General features: G+C 39.2%; 1 protein-coding gene across 1 annotated transcript in view; it reads left to right on the plus strand.

Annotated features, from left to right (window-relative positions):
* The window catches only part of KIF21A (kinesin family member 21A), a gene marked incomplete at both ends in the record, with an annotated part of 90992 nt that overhangs the window by 14426 nt on the left and 56039 nt on the right, over positions 1–20527 (plus strand). The window contains 2 exons of the mRNA XM_080343921.1: positions 17997–18219; positions 19536–19718. Of these exons, the coding sequence (XP_080200047.1) occupies positions 17997–18219; positions 19536–19718 (406 nt within the window). The remainder of the gene's footprint in view (positions 1–17996; positions 18220–19535; positions 19719–20527) is intronic.

Here is a 20527-nt window from a genome sequence, read left to right on the forward strand (position 1 = left end):
TGCCTGTTGGGGTGGGTGTTGCCATATACCCTATATACCATATACATGGTGCCATATACACCAGTGTCCCCACTTCTGTGTGCCAATGTGAGCAAGTGCCCAGTTTGGGGACACTGCAGTGGCCATCTTGCTTCCAAGTTGGAAATATTGAAATAATCTGTGTGACTTGTATTACTTGTAGTGTTGGGGTTTTTTTTGTTTGGTATTTATTTACTTATTTTTTCCTTCAGTGAAGGGCTAAGCTACAAAGTCATGGACATCTGATGCTGTTTATGGGGTCAGCTCTGGTGTTGGACTATCAATGACCCCATCTTCTGAGTATTCAATCAGTATTTAATGTTCTGGGGAGACTCCTATTGCTTATTGATTGAGGCGCAATTGGAGCACAAAGGTAGGGGGTATGTTCAATGAATTTGGAAAGAGCTGAGTAGTTTTGTTCACAAAGGAGATGGACTTTCAAAGCTCTCCCTTTCTTCCCCCACAGCTAGATAGGAATGACAAAAGTGTGTAGAACTGGGGGCTTTCCAGTTTTATTATGAATTTTGAAAGGTTCAGGGACAGCCAGAGTTTTTTTCCTTTCTTCCAATCCACAAATCTTTCTGGATATCCTTACTATATTGGACTTGTTCAGTCCAGTGTGCTTGTGACTGATGCAAAAATCAGAGCTACAGAATGCACAAGGACCTTTCTTATGTGGGATGCAGGTATTTTTTTAAAAGGAAAACCAATCTTTTTTTTTTGGTCAAATTTTTCTCACTTGAGTCCTGGTCTAGTTTGTTTACTTTATATTGTTAGCTAAGGTAGGTGAAAAAGGACTTAGAGTATCAGATTTTACTGCTTTTAAGAAACCCCATGGTTCTGGCTAGAATTGCAAGAGGTACTGAATTTGGCGGTTCCTGCTGTGACAGCCGGTTTTAGGTGGAGTGTCACTGCTGTACTGTTTTCCAGCTGCTGAGTCTTTGTGTTGCTCCATTTTTGCTGCCTTTGCAAGACCCCTCTGCCAACACTGCTGCTGTAGATTAGAGGTCAACAACCTAAATGTGCTGCTTTGCCGTGGCTGCCTGGGAACACCGGGCTGAACCCGTGTTACTTGGAGCTGAAAACTGTGATACCTCCAGATTAGCATGGTGATGGGTAGTATAGGAAAGGTGCAAGAGCTTGTGTTCATTTTAGATCCATTTTGATGCTGATAAGATTATCTGACATATTGTATAATACCAATCAGCTGGATTTAACTGAGAATCCAATTACGTATTTACTTAAAAACAAGATTGTATGTGAAGTGTAACAAGTCCTGACCTCCGACTTCAAGAGGCAGTGAAATCCTCTCCTTCCATTAGTTCCAGGTAATCCAGCTCCCTGTCCTGAATCTGTTGCTCACTTATCGCTTCAGTTTGCCTTACTCCCATTCATCAGCCACTATTTCCTAATTCAGTGGACTTAGAAATGGTTAACTCTGGTAATACAGTTGGGAAATTAGCAGGGCCTGTAGGAAACTACAAATAGCTTATTATTCATGTGATGAAGCTTACATAAGGGCTGCATTGCAGTTACACTTCATTTGATGACAGAACTCTGTACTTCTGTGTAAACAAAAGTCAAGTGATAAGGCATGGGCAAGCAAAGTCTAGTGGTAACTAAGGAGAAAACAAACTTTTCTGGGAGTATATTAAGGTGGTACTATCTGCTTAATTGTCATGTTTCTTTTTAAAAAAAGAGAAAAAAACCTGTCCATATCATATTTTAAAAGAAAAAAAAAGAACTGAAAAAGCCTTCATTGCTATCATTGTTCATTGCTTTAGCATTTCTTCAGATTCAGTGGTGAAACCAGTTAAATCATACAATTAAAATTTTATGTAGCGTAAGTTAGCTAAATATTAAAGTTTAAAACAGTGCAGTGATTTTTCGCTTTAGCTTTGACACTGAAATTGTAAAAGCAGACTGTTGTAGAAGAATTCTAAGTATCCATTTTGGGGAAATACGGAAATTCTAGAAAAAAGTATTGATTTACTAGAACACTCTTTTACTAGAACACTCTTTTAAGACCTTGTTTAATACTTCCTGGCAATTTCTGTAGAACACCAGTTACCTTAAGATGTTTTGTCTAAATATTCAACTTTACTTCAAAAATATCTGTTACCTTAGCATCTGCTGGAATAGAGAGCCTTTTACCTCTTATCCTCATCCCTCAAATGTTATTTGTAGTGCTAAAGGAAATTATTTTAAGTGGAAACAAGGTTGGCCAAAACACTAGGGGTTTGTTATAGTGGTATGATATTTTTGTTTGTTTGTTTTTGTTTTTTATCTTTTGTTTTGAGTTTGACTGTGAGAGCAGGAGCAGTGTGTGGCTGAAGCCAAGTCAGCCATGGACTGGAAGTCGTGTGTGTGTGTCTGGGTGTGGGAGGCAGCTGCCTGATTCACAGCAGTAAGTGAAGGAAAGTTTTTAGCTTGTGTTAACATGCGGTCTTCTGACTTCTTGGTGCTGGTGAGGAAACAGTCCAAACAGCTTTAATCATAGAGTTATTTTGGTTGGAAAAGACCTTTAAGATCACCAAGTCCAACCATTCACCTAATGCTGTCAAGTCTACCACTAAACCATGTCGCTAAGCAACTACATCTTAAACCCCTCCAGGGATGGTGACTTAACCACTTCCCTGGGCAGCCTGTTCCAATTCCTGACAGCCCTTTCCATGGAGAATTTTTTCCTAATATTAAATCTAAACCTCCCCTGGTGCAACTTGAGGCCATTTTCCTTTCATCCTATTGCTTGTTACTTGGGAAAAGAGACCAACATCCCCCATGCTACACCCTCCTTTCAGGTAGTTGTAGACAGCAATAAGGTCTCCCCTCAGCCTCCTGTTCTCCAGGCTGAACAGCCCCAGTTCCCTCAGCTGCTCCTCATCACGCTTGTGCTCCAGGCCCCTCATCAGCTTCGTCACCCTTCTCTGAACTCGCTCTGGTTGTGAATTAACATGTAAATATATTTGTCTGTAGCATTTAATAGATGTATGACCCCTTATGAAAGCTTTAAATACGCCTCAGTGTAAGACCCTCCCTAGCCTTTGGGCACTACCAGTATGCCATTACTACATTATTTTGTGTGAACTCATACTTTTCCATTTCCTGGCAAAGTTGTTGTTAGCTTAGGTATGGGTCCTGGAAATCTTGTGTGCACCTTCCTTTGTGCACAGTCCTGTTGGGTGTTATGTCTCATTTCAGCCAAAGGAACTCTTGTCTCGTCTGATGTTAAGTGCTCAGAGGGATGAGATATTTGGTTGCAAGTTTTGTGGCAGGGACCACAGCCATTTCAGTTGGTTTCATCATAGTCTTGATAAGTGAACAGTTACTGTAAGCTTAAATTTCTAAGTTGATTTGAAACTGTTTATTTTATATAACAATAGTAATTGTTTTGAAAGCATATGTGCTACCTGCAGTACGTGAGGGACTACGAACTCTAATGCAGACAAACCACAAGTGATTTGCATTGATGATTTCTGAGAGCAGATGGGAAGCCCCTGACTTAGAAGTATTATGTGCCAAGAAGAGCTGATTTAATTCAGTCAATACAAAGAAATGGGATTTGACCCTGAAGAAGCTTGTCAGGACAGACTTTTCTTTCTGTCCCCAAGGAGCTGCAGCCAAGGGTTCAGCAGACAGAAGCGATCCCTGGATCAGGTGTTGCTGCTCTGTGTGCGCTGGAGCTGAGGGAGCCTGGCAGAGCAGGGCCAGCCTGGCAGCTGTGCCCGCGGGGAGGATTGTTCCAGAAATGGGGCAGAGCCTCCCCTGCCTGTAATGTACAATCGAGAGAACTGCTTTTCATTTGTACAAGCTACCTTGCTGTGTGATTTATCATTTTTTAAAGTGACTTGACATTAACGGTTTTGGAGATCTGGTTGGATTTGTAATCTAATCACAGGGAACTTGAGCCCTAATGAAAAATTAAGGCTACAGTTAAAAGCTGAAGCAGAAAGTATTTAGCCTCACTGTTATGCCATCTTAGATATTAGTTGTTTAAAGCAGATAAAAGTAGCAAGGAAGTAGCTAGTTCTGTCTAGATTTTATTCACAGTGTGCATGTCATGAGTTAACTATGTCATTGACTTGTCAAGGTGTAGGTTTACATTGTGGTGCATTACCAGGGTGCACTTATTTAATGGATGTGCTCTGTCCTGGAGCTAAAATGTTGCTGAAATATACTAGTATTATTTTTAGTAGTGATAATTCCAAACTGTAGGCTTGCTAGTTCAATGAGGTATGCATGCTGGTAGCAATTAAACAAGGAGAATTACTGTATTTCTACAATGATTTCCACACTGAATATGTTCAACCTAGCCAACAAGGACTTTCTACCTGTCTGGAGTGGAAGCTCAACTGTTGAAAAATTCCAGTTATTTATGTTTAGCTTGAAAAATCAAGCAGCCTTTTCTATTTTGCATGCTATTAAAAGTCAAGAATGTGAAATAAACCTATACTTTCCTGATGAGGCAGCAGAGCATGCCCTTTCACTTTCTGTTAGGGTAAAATCTCCAGTGATATGTTGGATATTATAGTCAAGTTATTTGGGTAGCTTTAACTCTTAATGGAGAATTAGTAGAAGTAATACTGAAACCTCACATCTTCAACTTTAGTCAGGTGATAAGCATCAATCATTAAATTTTTAAATGTTTTCTTTGACATAAGGCATTCTCTAATATGTTTCTCCATCATTGAACAGAAGATGTTCTCTACTGGAAGTGGAGAAATTTAATGCCATAGGCAACATGGAAGAAGCCATAGTGGTTGCAGCTTTTTGCCTAATGTAGATATCTTTGCCCAAATCAAACAAATAAATTGAAATATTCCAGTTATTTATGTTTAGTAAAAGTTTCTGGTTTATCAGCTAGAAAGTTGTTTTCCATGCAGTATCCACATTTAGACACAGGTTTTCATTTTAATAAAATTCTTGACTTTCTTCCAGAACTGTTTTATATAAAAAAGCTTAGGATCATGCTGGTTTCTTGCCTTTATTCAGGGTAATACATTGAGTGTGCACTACAGGTGTTTACTTGTGTGAGAAGTGAAGGTGTATAAGTGAAGAGAATTAGATTTGGCTATGAGAAGCTACTATCTTGCAATTGTGTAGTTCTATAGATAGATGTGACTGGAAAAAAGGCTGAGGATGTGAAATGGTGGCAGTTCAGCCCTTGGTGCAGATGTTGCTGCTGTGGAGAGCTCTCTTCCTGCTGGCCTTGGAATGTGAATTTGTGAGTGGAAACTGGCTTTCCTGTGAAGTTCCATATTCCAGTGGATTTCTTGCATAGTTGATGTTGAGCAAGGCCCTTTATAGCAATACCAACTGCTAATTTGTTTCCCTAGTCAGCTGTGACCAGTCCCTTTATTTTGACTTCTTGTTAATTAAGCTCCAATTATTTCAGCTTTCCACTGGTGTTTCTGTATAAATGCTAAATATTCTTTCATTAACATTAAAAAAAAAAAAGTTCCTGTTGCTTTCTACTACATCTGAAAAAATCAACCTGCAGTTAGAGAAAAAGCAGATTATAGCCTGTAGGTTACCCAAGTTTTGCACCTGATTGAAAATTTGTGGGCAACATAGACCAAGAGACTTGCAAAATATTTCAACTGTTGGGGGGGGCTGGAAAATGGAGGAAGGGGGTGGGGGGATGCTCAGGGACTGTCAGTTTATATTTGCCTGAAAAGCTGCTTGAACCAAAAGAGCATCCAGCATTGTACTGAGCAATCATTTCAGAGTGTGACTCAGTGTGGAAAAATGCTACCTCCTGAATTTCTAGCATAGTTTCCTGAATTGCCTTGACTTAACTAATTTTTTGAGGGCCTCCTTTTAAAGTGTCATCTGAAGCCTGCAAAGGAGAGAGGTGGCCAAGTCTTCACAGGGCAGCTGAATATGGTGTCACTGCATAGGAACAGAAGGATGGAAAAATTAAGCTTTAATGCTGTTGCTGCTAATGTGGATGTTGTTGTAGCCTTGCAAATAGGATGAATAGACATGAAGGAAAGAACTAAAATTGCAGATTGGCATTTAGACATGTAAAAATGTGTAGCTGAACCAGAAGGACTGAAAAAGGTGTATAACATTGTTCATTTCTGTTTTGCAAGTTCTATAATAAAACAGTACTAAATAAAGCAAATGGGTTATTTTTCCTTACTGCACAGTTATGATTTACCAGCTCAGAGCTTTCAGTCACTGCTTGAACAGTCTACCTTCTGTTTTGAGACAGAGCAACTTCTGTTCATTAGAAACAGTCAACAATAAATATGAAGAAATTTTCTGCAGTTTGCTTTGGAACTTGGTGGATCGGGTGTTATGGATACAACACTGCCTTCTTTTTTTCTTTTATAAGGAGTGGCAGGAAAGTCACACGGTGGTTTTTGTTCCAAGAATGTTGCACTGAAAATCCAGAGAGTGAAGCCACTATTCAGAGCATATTATTGAAACAGTTTTTTAGCTGTCTTGTCCAATTGTGAAGTATCTGCTTGTTATTTTAGTAGTGCTAGCTAAGCAATCATCTCAGTAATGAATAATGACAACTTGTAATTTTCTTTTAACTGACCTGATCCTTCTTTTCTTTTGTTGTATTATTTAATGTAATTACTTGGGATGTGGCTTGTAGCTTTAGCTATAATAAGTTGGTAACTTTATTCTGAGTTAAATGAGGTTGGTTAAAAGTAATTCTTGGACCTGTGGCTCATGAGTATAAAACAACCAACCGCCCTAGACTTGAGAATATATCACTGGGAAGATAAATTCTCTGTAGGAAGGTAAAATAAATGAAAGCAGTTTCCAGAGCTACAGTAGTCTTGGTGTGAATGTGTAGTGATTTCTGGGCTGCAGCTCTGAGGGCTGGGAGAATAGATGTATGTGTGGGGGTGTTGGTGAAAAGGGAAACTGGGTAAGAAAGGCAATAATTAAGAGTGCTCCTTTGCTGAAGACATAGAAAATGCTTTTAAATTTGTTTAAATGTAATAGATAACCTCTTTTGAAAAACGAGGTCATTTTGAAGAAGTAGTGGACTTCTGGCATACATACATTTAACTGTTAAGAGGAAGGAATTGGATGAAGCCTAGTGTTGGCATGACTGACAGGTGTTTGGGTTTTTTTGGTCATCTGGATAATATTACGTTACATTTTTTTCTCTCAGATTTAAAAAGTTTTCCTGTCGTGAATAAACATTGTTTTGTTTGCTTATTTCTGAATATACTTGTGGCACTTATTATTGATTTCCATAAAGGAGCTGGAAACTAGAAATGTGAGTAATCCTGAATGTATATACTTAAAATATTTTATTGTGTGGAATAATTTTGTTTTAAAGTTATTCCTTTGACTTTACAGGTTAAAAAAAAAAAAAGCAATGGTGGGAGTGTGCAAAAATAGTGTCATCGCTTTGCAAATAGGAGTGTTGAGTTTTTGAACCAGAAAGACACTGTCAATTCTGTGTCTAATTGAAAATACTGTGTGAGCATTATTAGTTCGTTCATCGGTGTACTGTGTTGTTGTGGGCAATGCTTTTGAAACCAGCTGTCTTACAAAGCTGTTTTTAGTAAAGTTTGAGTCTGGTAATTATACAGTAGTTACAAGTGTGCTTTATAAAGAGTTGACACCATCCATATTTGTGTTGTGAGTGGTGTACCTTTTATGGGCTTCTTGTGTTTGGATGTGTTAGGCTGAGTGGGTCATGGCTCAGAGTATGTACCTGAACGATCCCCAAATTCCTGAACTCTATATGTGACTGAGTTTAGGTTTGCAGGCACTCGGACTGTGTGGTTTGTGTAGTGATTGTGTGTAGTTCATGTTTGTTTGTTTGTTTTTTATGTTATTCTGTAGCTTGATACAGCAGCAGTGACCACAATATATTTTTGGGGAGGGGGGTGTGTGCATAGCCTATGTTCACCACATTGCTTTTGACAGTACTGTTTTATCTCAGTTGAACTCTTGCACTCTAAAATTTCTGGAAACAAAGTGTATGTAAAATATCAGCAGCATTTGCTACCATGACTTATTGCTACGCTGCTGGGCTGTGCACTCTTCAAGTTTTCCCTAAACTTGCTTTTGATTAAGTTATGTATAATGACATTTGTTTAGCAGATTTAATCTCTGTTAAGTGTTCAGCCATATAGCAGAAGGATACCACAGAGAGTGTATGCCTTTTCCTGATTCTGCCCTAATTACATAATTAATAACAGGCTCTTGTAAGCTTTACCAGTAGCATGACTCAGCCACTCCTCATAGTTACATGCTCCAGAGCAGGAATGATGAGTGCTGCTAACTTACGTGTTAAAGCTAAATTTTGGAGGAAAAAACCCCATAATTTGCAAAAGAAATATAGGGTGTGATGCTCTTTCTTTCATATATGCTTTCTTCATGAATCCTTTTCCAAAAAGAAAATACGCTTGGTTGCCCAATTGACCTCTTTGTATCCATATCTGTGGTAGCTGTAGATGCTGGTCCAGGGCCACACCAGAAGACCTTTCTTCCTTCTTTCCTTTTTGAATTTGTGACATCTTTGTTCTTTAAGCATTGTGACCATCATTTGTTATTTCCATACACTTTTCATAAGCTTTACTAGTCTTTGGTATTGCCAGTGCTAGTGATTGATGTGAAGCACCACCAATGAAATGAAGATGGTATTTAATTCTTCTGTGCATGAGCTTATCATTCATAAAAGCTAAAACATAGCTTTCAATAGAGACCTTAAAATTACAAGAAGCAAGTGCACTCATGAAAGACAGATTTAATGTGCAGTTTAAGGCAGTTCTTCTCACCTTTATTTGGTTTTTGGATATTTGGCTTTGTATATAAATATATGCAGAGCACAACCATCAAATTGCAGACTTCCTGCTGATTGAACCCTTTGGGAAACTACAGCTTTGACTTGGAGCAGTCATCCTAACCCAGAGCCACACATGGCTCTGCTTCCTTGTGGTAAAGTTTTCGATTACATATTTCCCTTGTTCCTGCATTTCCTTTGGCTCTGAAGACATGTATTTGATTTCTGGCAGGCCTTTTGGAGATGTTAGGTGTGTCAGACCACCTGGGGCAGGGACTTGCCCTTCCTGCCTGAACTAGGCATTTGGGCTGTCTCTGCTGTTCTACAGACTGGGGGCTGATGTCCAAAAGTGCAGTATAAGCAGACAAACAAACTGAAAGTATACATAGGGTTTTCTAAAAGACTAGAAGCTACCTCTCAAAATAAACACTGAAATGAGCGAGCACCTTCTAGAGTTCCTTTTTGCTCCTTTTTTAAAAGGTGAAAAAAGATTCCCATGGATTATATTTTCAGGGTTGATTCTTACAGGAGGAGTAGCCTGTGAGTGACTTGAATATTCCAGAGTACGTCCACACATTTGATATAACATGGTGTCCAGACCTTGAGCTAATGCCAACCATGGTAGTAGTACAGCTGAGCACTGTGTTCCACTGTGCTGTAACAGTAGAGATACTTCCTCATGCCTTCTTACTCTCTAAAATTACTTTTTCATGCTCCTTAATGAGGAGAGGCAGCTTCTCCAGACTAATTGGCTACCTGGAGATTAGATGTCTGCAGTCACTTTCCACACCAAAGTATGTTTGACCATGATTACTGGGACTGAGGTCTATATTCTGCAACTTTATTGCATGACACAGATATGCCTACATTCCTGTATTGTATTAGATTAATTTTGAACTTTAGTTTTAGGAATGCATAGCTCCATGTTTCAAATACTTCAAGTCTTAATTTGTAAATTAAACCTTGCTGCATTTGTTTAGATCTCATTTTCTCCAAGATATTGTTATTTCTCTTCCAGCTTTCTGAGAGTGGAGAGACATAACATTAAATGTTCATAAACAAGGCAAGTAGCATAGTAGAACAATTTTAAAAAATCTGTTTGCCTTAGAAATGTCATTTCCAGTATCAGTTTAGCTCTAATCAAATTGCACTTGGATTTGGAGGCGTGCCAGTTCTCTGCTTGGCAGGCACGTGGAAGCTTATGGCAGTGCTGCTTTTCCATCACAGCTGACCTTGTCTTGAACTAGAAATAATCAAGGCCTGTACAAATCCTGCAACACAGTGCCCCCTTCTCTCTCTCAAAAGTCAAATTGTTTTCCAAAGCTGTGGGTTTCTTCACTCACTGGAGAGTAAATTAGTCCAGGAGAAATTGCAAGGAAGAGGTTTGGATGAAAGCATGTGTTCATGTTATAAAGAAAGATGTTGAAGGTCTGTTAGATCTACTGGAGTGTCTGTTAGCCCTTCTCTGGGAGGTGGGGATGGGATGGGAGCGTGTGGGGCAGCAGGAGGTCTGTGTGAGGACAGACTTGGGTCTTTCCCCTCCCTGTATTTTCTTGGCAAAAACACAGGACTCTGCCTGTCAGAGTGAAGATGCCATCTGCGTTGCACAGCCTGCTAGGCTGTTACAGAATTGCACAAGAATTAATCTGAAATCATACTGCGAAACTGTTTTCTGGCTAGCTGTGGCAGCTGCCCAGGGATGTGGTTATAATACAGTATGTCGGCAACCAAGGGAAAGCAGCAGCCTGCAGAACCGCCTCAGCCTGGCACTGCAAATGTAATCCCCAATGTGAACAGTTAATGGGTACATGAGCTCCTGAAAAGGGTAATTGTTTTATGAAATCAAATTAATGTTCAAAATAAAGGTAGCTGAAGAGGTAGAGGTTGACTGTAGAGGAGAACTGGACAAATCTAGTTACAGCAGTGATACATTTCCTTAACTTAATTTAATTCCAGATTTCCATTTGCTGTCTTCTCATTATGAGCAAACTGGAAGTGACTGCAGCACTGAAAAAAAATATTCTGCATGGGTATTTTTGAATAGTTTTTTTTTTTTTTTTCTTGTGGTAAAATAAGTTAGCTATTGAAATGTAATATCTTGGAGCCCATTTGGTAACTTACTGGCTGATGTTGCTGGATATCCAGCTATGGGCTTAATAGTTATATTTAATGGTTACACATGGACTGAAGGGGTGCTAATACCATTTTATAGTATCTTAATAGGACTTTATAGCAAAATCTGGACCACGTGTGTCCTCATTTAGCTTCTGCCACAGTCCTTAATAAATTTTTACGTCCAGCTCCCGGGGAGTTTAATTCTCTGGTGTTGTCAAACTTGCGCTGAGATACCTACCTGATATTACTGAAAGTTTCCTGGTATCTAAAGGCAAGCACAGGTACATGTGCAAAACATCTGCCTCACTTGCCCAGGTTGCTGGTGTAAGTTTAAGCCGAGTAACACCTGGACTCTGCCTAGTTTCTGTGGGCTCTGGGCCCACACAACACCTGCTGGCAATGCGGAGCTCAGCCTAGACCATGGCAGCCATGGCAACTTCAGAGAAACATTGATGGGATCGGTGCCCAAGTCTTGCATAAGGGCGATTGAGTTACAGTCGCAGCAAGCTGGTGCTGCTTACCCTGGCTGGATGACTGGTGTGTGCCCCTGCTTCTCGCCACCAAAGCAGGTTCATGGGGTGGGAGCTGATTTGTGGTGGGAGGAAAGACTTGGCAACATGCTGGGTGGCCAGTTGCCACAGGTTGGCTGCTGGGCAGCATCTCGTGTAACTGCTATAACCTGAATATCTGTAATTGCATATCCTTTTTAGATCTTAATGCAAGTGACTGGTACCGTTAACATGAAATTATACCATTAACTGATACCGCTGAATACTAGTGTGCATCTGAAAATCGAGTTAGTCTTTCTGCAGAAGTGGCACTGTTGTATCCTGAATGTGTCTTACACTTTCTTTGCTTTTGTTTATACAAATGGCTTTTATTCCATTATTTATTCAATCACTGAAGTATTTTATGAAGGCTTGGGTTTTCTCTGCCACAGTAGGCACTTGAAACAAATGGATTCCACACTGAAGACCATCAAGGGCTACTGATAAAACAGTATATTTATGACTTGCTCAGAGGCAACTGCCTAGCTGGCACTTTAAATGAAAAGCAGAAGACATGTAGTTTATGTAGTTTACCATAGAAATGTAGGGGGTTATTTTGATACTAACCTTAGGAAAGAGTGCCTTGTGGTATTATTTGTAGGCATTGGATTTTAATTTATGTGTCATTCTGAGGTGGAGTTTAAAAAAAAAATTGAGAAATTTCTTCAAAAGGAGTTGGGCTGGAGGGTGTAGTACTTCTACACTTTTTATGAACTATGGGTATGTGCATGTGGTTTTGGAGGAAAAAAGCAGAGTAAAAGCATACTGAAACAGTTCTCAGACTTCTGATACTTGTTTCACTGGCCACCAAAAACCTCTTTGGAAATGTTGAGAACAGCATTGCAGAACTACATCTGTACTAAATGTACTGAATGGTAACTCACCAAATATGAGCATTTTGTTACCTGTCAGTGTTATTTACCACCACAGACCGTGTTGCCCCAGGCAGCGGAGGTGCTGGGGCCATTGTGCTGAGGTGTGCTGGCAACTGAACAAACTCTTAATGGGTGATGGTTGCTGGCAGGGGCCACCAAGTTTGTTCCTGTGTCCTTATTGCTGTATTAACAAGAGGTAGACCTGATGTTTGTCATATGCCAGCTTTTTTCATATCCCTAAACCTCATTGAGAGGTAAAGAATTAACATACTGATCAGCTAGTTCAGATGAATGCATTCAGATACCATAGTTATGGTCTCATCTGGAGGTGCTGATAGTGATAGAAGCAAGCAAGCTTCCAATGTGTGCTAGCAAAAGTACTGAAAAGTTTATGCAAACAGTATTTAAATCTGTTTAGCTTTCTTTATTCTCTACTTGTTGTGAAGGAGTGTGTTGGATGGGAACGGTTTTGTAGAACCATAGAATGTCCTGAGCTGGAAGGGGCCCACAAGGATCATTGAATCCAACTCCTGTCCCTGCACATGACAACCCCACACTTCACACCATGTGTCTGAGGGTGTTGTCCAGTCTCTTCTTGAACACTGTCAGGCTTGGGGCCATGACACCTCCCTGGGGACCCCGTTCCAGTGCTCCAGCACCCTCTAGGGGAAGAAATTTTTCCTATTGTCCAACCTAAACCTCCCCTGGCACATCTTCCTGCCGTTCCCTTGGGTTCTGTCATTGGTCACCATAGAGAAGAGTTCAGCGCCTGCCCCTTCTCCTCACCTTGTGAGGAAGCTGTAGCCACAATGAGGTCTCCCCTCATTCTCCTCTTCTCCAGGCTGAACAAACCTGGTGATTTTAGCCACTCCCCATATGGCTTCTCCTGTAAACCCTTCATCAGCCAAACCCTTCACCAACTTTGTAGCCTTGTTCTGGACACTCTCCAGAAGCTTTATATCCTTTTTATCCTGTGGTGCCCAGACCTGCATCCAGTGCTGCAGGTGAGGCCGCACCAGTGCAGAGCAGAGCGGGACAGTCCCCTCCTGCCCAGCTGGCAATGCTGTGCTGGATGCACCCAGGACACTGTTGACCCTCTTGGCTGCCGGGGCCACTGTTGGCTCATGTTTAACTTGTTGTTGACCAGAGCCCTCAGATCCCTCTCCACAGAGCTGCTTTCGAGCATCTTGTTTCCCAGCCTGTACATACAGCCAGGGTTGTGGTGTCCCAGCTATAAAATCCAGCACTTCCCTTGTAGAACTGTATACAGCAGTTGGTGATTTTTAAATGTAATGGAATAGAATGGAGAGGGAATTGTGATACCGAATTAAGGGCAGGAAGCTGTTTTTTAGTGTGTGTGTGTTGTTTATTCTGTTTGTTTTTCTTTTTGTGTATGTATGGGTTTTTTTCTGGTTTTAGAGAGCTTTTGTTTGTTTGTCAGTGTATTTTGCCTGCTATACTTAAGTGTTTTATTAAGTGCTCTTGGACTTAACATTTCACATACCCATATGTGAAACTTAATTGTGTGAAATTTAATAGGCTTTGTGTAGTAAGAGGGGAATAATGGAGAGTCTTGGGTTTACAGGTTAACTTGTTTCAAGAACTGCATGTGGTTTGAGTGGTTTGAATTTAGGCTTTTCTGAGCAAGGTGAAAAAAAGGGCTTTCCTCACAGCAGAGTTTTTAATGGAAAACAACTTTTTATTTTTTCCAACACACAACTTCTGGCTAATTATTGCTATCTGAAAGATTAATCTGTGTGTGTTTTGTTTTTAATTGTTTCCTCTTTTCTTTCTGTAAAACAAGAACAGAATAACTCAATGCTTTGCCCTTTATAGGTCACTCTTAGAAGTTCTTGTTTGCTTATTGCTGTTCTGAACAGGTGCTGAGAAGGTAAATGTGATAATTACCCTGTGTTAGAGTAGTATTTGCAATGCTTCACATGGAGAAGCAAAACTTAAAAAAAACACTGGTCTCATTTTATTTAGTATATGCAATGGAATTAATGGATGGTTTGATCATAGATGTGTTGAGATTTCTGGGGAAAAATTAGGTAATGGGGAGGTTTTTAAATGAACAGACACAGAGATAAATTCTTTCACTAACTGAAAGGAAATGTGTGTGTATGTATATCTGTATCCTTATATATCAATATATAAAAATAACATATATTTAAATCCCAGGGACAATTTTCCACCCCTAGAAATAATCTAAGATAGGATGCTTTTCAAAGGGATACTGTAATATTATCTAGTTTAAACAAGAAGCAATTCTAGGAAGTTTGATGTCTTGCAGAACAGAAGGTATTGACCTGATGATTGCTGTAGTCCTGCACTGTATTTTCTGAGTCTGTTCTAGCTGACAATATTTTTAGCAGAGACATTGTGCACCTATTGTACTGAGAGATTAGTCCCAGTACAATGCAGTGCATTACTGTGCCACCACTGGCTATTTTAGCCTTTCCTAATTAGACAGCTTGTCCTGGTGTGCTGAGACAGAATAGATTTAGGGGATTAAGTTCCACGCGTGTGGCCTGGAGGCTCTGCAAAGTGCACGTAAACAAGGGTTGGGTGTGTTCGCTTTGGAGAGGAGGAGAGGGAAGGATTCAAGGCCTGATGCTGTTTGGGAAGTTGCCACATCTGAGGAGTTGTGATTGGAAATAGGTAGAACACACATGATTGTATACAATTAATAGAGTAGCCTGAAAACCAGACAAGCTAGAGCCATGTAGAAGACAAAATGGGTGAAGTCAAATTGGTTCTGGAAAAAGAAACCAACCCAGTGGCAGGCTGCCAGGTGGGAAACTGGGCAAGGAGAGATGACCAAAATGAACTCTTTCACATTCTAAGACATGGGCGATGCCTGCTTTGCTGGCAGAAGTGGCCACATTAAGGCATGAGGGAAAGGTTTTGCTGTAAGTAGAAGAAAAAAATCACTTTGTCATTTGATGTGTGGGGTGGAGGAGGAAGTGTTCCTATAGCCAGTGCTGGAACAGGAGCAGACTTGCACAAAGACTGCAACTTGCTGGACCTCACATTGTGTGGCTGATAATATTTTTTGACAGCCATGAAGTTCAAGTAATCCACTCACACTGCTCAGAAGTGGCCAGAGATGGGGTTGAAGGCATTTATTACTTACTCATTAAGGTTGTCACGTTAGCTTGGTCCTAAACTTACCAAGAGAACTATATGGATTTCAGGGCACGAACTGTCCCTTGAGTGACCTCAGATTGGGTGATGAAGATCTCCTGTCTGCACGTAATTTTTAGTTGTCAACTTTCATTGTATAAGTCATTGCTAAAAGCCTTTCAGAACTCGGGGAAAGTTTGGTTTTTGGGTTGCACAAAAGGTTTTCTATCTAGTCTTCCTTGTACTAGAAAACAATACGAGCAGTACCTCTGGAGCTTTAGAAGCCCTCAGAGTTCATGCTCGTAAGAACAATTGATTGCCTTTGTGCTGTCTGCACTGGATTAGTGAAAGAATAAGAGTGCTTAGTTTTAAGAAGGAGCTTGGCCTCTGATTTCATGGCATTAATCTAAAGCAGAAAAATAAGGTACCAAGTTTGTATTTTCCAAATATTAAGTGTTATAGGCAGCATGCTACAATATTTTATTTGCTCAATTTTTCCAGTTGTGTAGAGTTCTTTTAGGATAGGCATATGATTGATTTTGAAGACTTTTTTTCTCTGCCTGGAAACAGCTATTTTATTATAAAGTGTTTGTTGGTCTGGAATAAAATCAACTTCTTACAAGTTTAGGTCCGTGTTTGTCAGGTTTTGTCTGTAGTGGGCACAGGTACTAGTGGATCAAGTTGTTAGTGAGGAAGCTGTGTAGCTCCTGAATTATTTTTGGCATTCTTATTTCATTTAAGGGAAAAAAAGCGCCAACCTTATGATAATTATTGTTATTAGAGAGAAAAATCTGTGTCCTATATTATGCACTCCATGTTGTTAAATGCAAATACTGTTTGTAGAGTATTTGTACCTATTTTACACATCATATAATCATTCCTTTTATTGATATTTTCGAAAGTTTTCTGCAGAAAACCTTACAAATAAAAATAAGATATGTTGTGCTCTGTGTGATTATTTTTTTCTTTAACAGTACATTTTTAAACTTGAACTAAACTATATGTGTGCTGATATAATTTGAATTAATCTGTAGCAGTCCGCTCAGAGTTGTTGTTGATGAGCTCTCTCAAGCATTGGCACAGTCACCGTAGATCTATAGGTGGCTTTGGGTCCTTATGTTCCCATTAGATTTCGGAACAGGTTTGGTGTCTGGAGAGGAGCATTTTGGCTTAGTTTCCTATGAAAGGAGTATAATTTGTGCACGCTGAAACTGCTCTCTGATCCAAACCAACATGTGATAAAGCAAATTCCCCCAACATCTCCATTTAGGACAGCACAGCTACTCCAAAACAAACACTAATGTAGACATTGCCCTTAAAGCATGGAATATGAAATGCCTGTGTGCCTTTCAAGTGTTCTCTGTATATACAGATCTTTGACTTTGATACTGTAACCTAAAGTAGCCATACCAAGGTAAATATAGGTGCTTGAAGTTTGATATAAATGGAGAATGTATATAAAATATTCCATGACTCTGTGTGTAGCTCTACTGCTGATTTTATCACCTTTATATATGACCTTACTTGTCCCCTGTCTTTTAAACTTTAATTGGTGCTGCTTTGAGAACTTGGAAACGCTTAAAAAAAAAGAAGTAATTTTGTAAACAAATTATTAGTTAAAGTTTTTCTTCCTGATAGTTAACCATTAAACCAATTGAATCACAAACTTCCATGATATTCTTTAGTCACTGAGCTAGTACAAGAATTCAGTTTTTACAAGACTGCAAGAGTATTAAGAAAGCAGAGTAATTAATAGAATGGTAGAATATAAGAAGTCTAAGATGGTTGTGTTCTACAAAGTAGTTTTCCAGAAACTGAACAAACTGAAATAAAAGCTGAAATTTGCCTCAGTGGGGAAATAGAGGAATGAGACACTCTTACCTTTAGGATTTGTTAGGAATTGGTGTGGGGGGTGTGTGGTGTTGTGGTGTGTGTTTGTTTGTTTTTTCTCCACTCTTTTTCTCTGAAGATCCATCACTTCACTGAAATCAACATTTCACAGAAATGTTCTGTCAGTGTCAAAGCTCCTTTCCTCTCAAAGGAAAAGCAGCAATGTGAGTGTTCTCCCTCCTCTTGTAGCAAGGAGGCTTTCATTTAAGATGACAGGTAGGCTTTGGAGGTCTTTGCTCCCAAATTACTACATAAACTGTGCTGCATTTTTTCATATTTCTATTACAATTAAAAAAAATACAATGAAAACATAAAGAAACCTGATAAAATTGGAAAGCATGATTTCAAAGTCAGAACTAGATTGTGCAAGTTAGTCATTAATAATGCATGGGGTACATACAGAAACACTTTTCTAGGGAGGTCATCACCTTGAAATTGGTAGGTGACCCTTCAGGGAAGAGAAGATCATCTGCATGAGCAGCTGTGTGAGTGGGTTCTGATGCCATCAGTACTATGCCTCAGACTGCTGCTTCCTGGCTTGATGCAAAATTCTCATTTTTCTGTCAGTAAGGAATTATTTTCACATCTCTTATTTGCATTGTTTGTATGCTCCTGTTTCTGATGATAATTTCTAATAGTTCTTTGTCTCTTCCAAAACAGAATTAGACCACAGCTAGCCAAAGAGAAGATTGAAGGATGCCATATTTGTACATCTGTCACACCTGGTGAACCTCAAGTGTTCTTGGGAAAAGATAAGGCCTTCACTTTCGATTATGTCTTTAACATTGACTCGCAGCAAGAAGAGATCTATGTACAGTGTATAGAAAAACTGATTGAAGGTTGCTTTGAAGGCTATAATGCCACAGTCTTTGCTTATGGCCAAGTAAGCGTTACAATTTTATTTTGAAGTACTTCTTTTGTAATAAACAATTTATTGTAATTGGTCTTTCTTTTAAATTTCAGAATGCATGGTTTTTAGTGTCTTTGTTTTACTTTAAATGACATATCCTGTAGGAGACTGTGTAGGAGTTTGTATAGATTCTGTACAGAATGGCCATTGAAACACAGAGGATCTATATTAGGCAGTAACTCTGAATTAATAATAATATTGAAAATAGCATGAGTCCATGTAATTCCTGAATCCACCCCAATGCAGCAGTACAAATTAGTGACTTCACTGGTTGATATATAGAGAGAGGTTGTTCTGAGATTCCTTTCTGAGCAATTGTCAATCCCTCTGCATTTTCAGACACTTTTGGGAAGAGGAACTTTAAAAAATAGATCCTAGGGAACTTCAGACCACATTGTTTGTTTGTGGGCAAACTGTAGAGATCAGATTCCAAAGTCAGAACTTTTCATAGAGGACACACCCTCTCAGTACACTGGGCACAAATTTAAGTTCTCAATGCTGAAATATCATTGAGCACAATGTAGAGAATGTATTATGGTCTTCTGAATATCCCTCTAGGAATTGAGTAAAATTTGGTTTTGGATGCTGAATTTCACCACTGTTAGACATCGTGTCTCAAGTTAACTAGGTGAAGTCTAGTCCTAGTGAAACAATGCAGTTTGCAGATCCAGTTTACTAGATTATGTTCAGCTGTGTGATACTATCTTCGTCTTAGGCTTGACCCACTAATTAAGTGAAAACACAACACTTATAAGGCTTATATAGGACTTCCCATTTAATTATTTTCCTAGTGAGGGTACAGCTTGTATTCCTCAGTGCTGTTTGTAAACTGAGAACAATGGCAATATTGTACCTGAAATATTCAGACATTGTAATTAAGGGAATCATTTGATCTACTTCAGTAAAGAATTGCAAATACTGCTCCTACCTCCAAAATATATCCTTTAATTAACAGTCTGGGTTAAAAACATTAGCTATTCTTTTGACCTCGGAGATGATAGCTCAAGGCTGATGTAAGCAGCTTAGGGGAAGTTTGTAGAGGAAAGGTTATGAAAGATTGAACTGGTCCCTGCCTTCTTGCATGTGATTTGTGGATAAACAGCAGAGTTTGTCCAGCTTCTACTGTTTATCTGTTTTTCAAAATGACCTGTTGTTGTGCATGTTAATATTGTGAAGATCAGACTAACTTAGCAGTTGCTGTATCTAGGACTAGGGTTCACAAACTGCATTTATCTGTGATGATTTGGTACTATTAATGTGTTCTAGTGACTAGTCCTTTCTCAATTTAGACAGGTGCTGGCAAAACATACACCATGGGCACTGGATTTGATGTCAACATAACAGAGGAGGAACAAGGCATTATATCACGTGCTGTTAAGCATCTTTTCAGATGTATTGAAGAAAAAAAACAAGCTGCTATTAAACAAGGACTTCCACCTCCAGATTTTAAAGTGAATGCACAGTTCTTAGAGGTAAATCTGATCTATGTTTGTGTATGTGACTTGATGAGGTTCTTTTGGAAAGCAAATTGCTTTTTTTTTTTCTTCTGCTACTTTTACATTCTTTTCCCACAAGATGTTTTGAATTAATCTTCAAAATTTCAAAAGGAAATTTCATGCAGTTTGCTTTACCTCTACAATTTATGAAAAACAGCCTTTTTATCTTATTCCAATTATTTTAGTAGTTCCCTTTACAGGGTTATTTTGAAGTGTAGAAGTAGATTTAGTAGTCATCATTTGTCTCTTTCTGCAGCACACATTTGCTCACAGAGCCTGTTATTCTTGCCTGTTTGAAATTCTTTACAAAACCTTTTAGCAAAAAACTATTAAAAAAAATAAAATCAGTTGTACTTTTTGCCTTTGAATTGTGACTGTGCTTCACCTGCTTTTGTCACTTTGAAAGCTAAAGAAATCTATGGCAAAATCTGTTCAGGAGACTTGTTCTATTCCTTTCACCAAAGGAGAAACCTAGTATAAAAATAGTTTTCTGTGATCCCCAGTGGTTTAGGATCGAGCTTCTGTGTCACTATTCCCTCTTTTATTAGACCCAGAGAAAACCTGCGTCAGTGCTATGAAAAAACTGTTCCCTTTGTGTTTTGTTGTAGACACAGCTACTGGTAAGAGAGGCCAGAAGATCTTTGATCTTTCCGACCTGCTGCAGCTGTTGGTTTAAATCTTGCAGCATTTATGTTGTGTTTGCTGCCCATAGAATTGTTTGTTGTTTTATTTAATTGATTGATTTGTGTGTGACATATTTACCTTTACCACCAAGACGCAAAATC

This window comes from Nesoenas mayeri (genome assembly GCF_963082525.1).
Source record: "Nesoenas mayeri genome assembly, chromosome: 1".
Classification (NCBI taxonomy): domain Eukaryota; kingdom Metazoa; phylum Chordata; class Aves; order Columbiformes; family Columbidae; genus Nesoenas; species Nesoenas mayeri.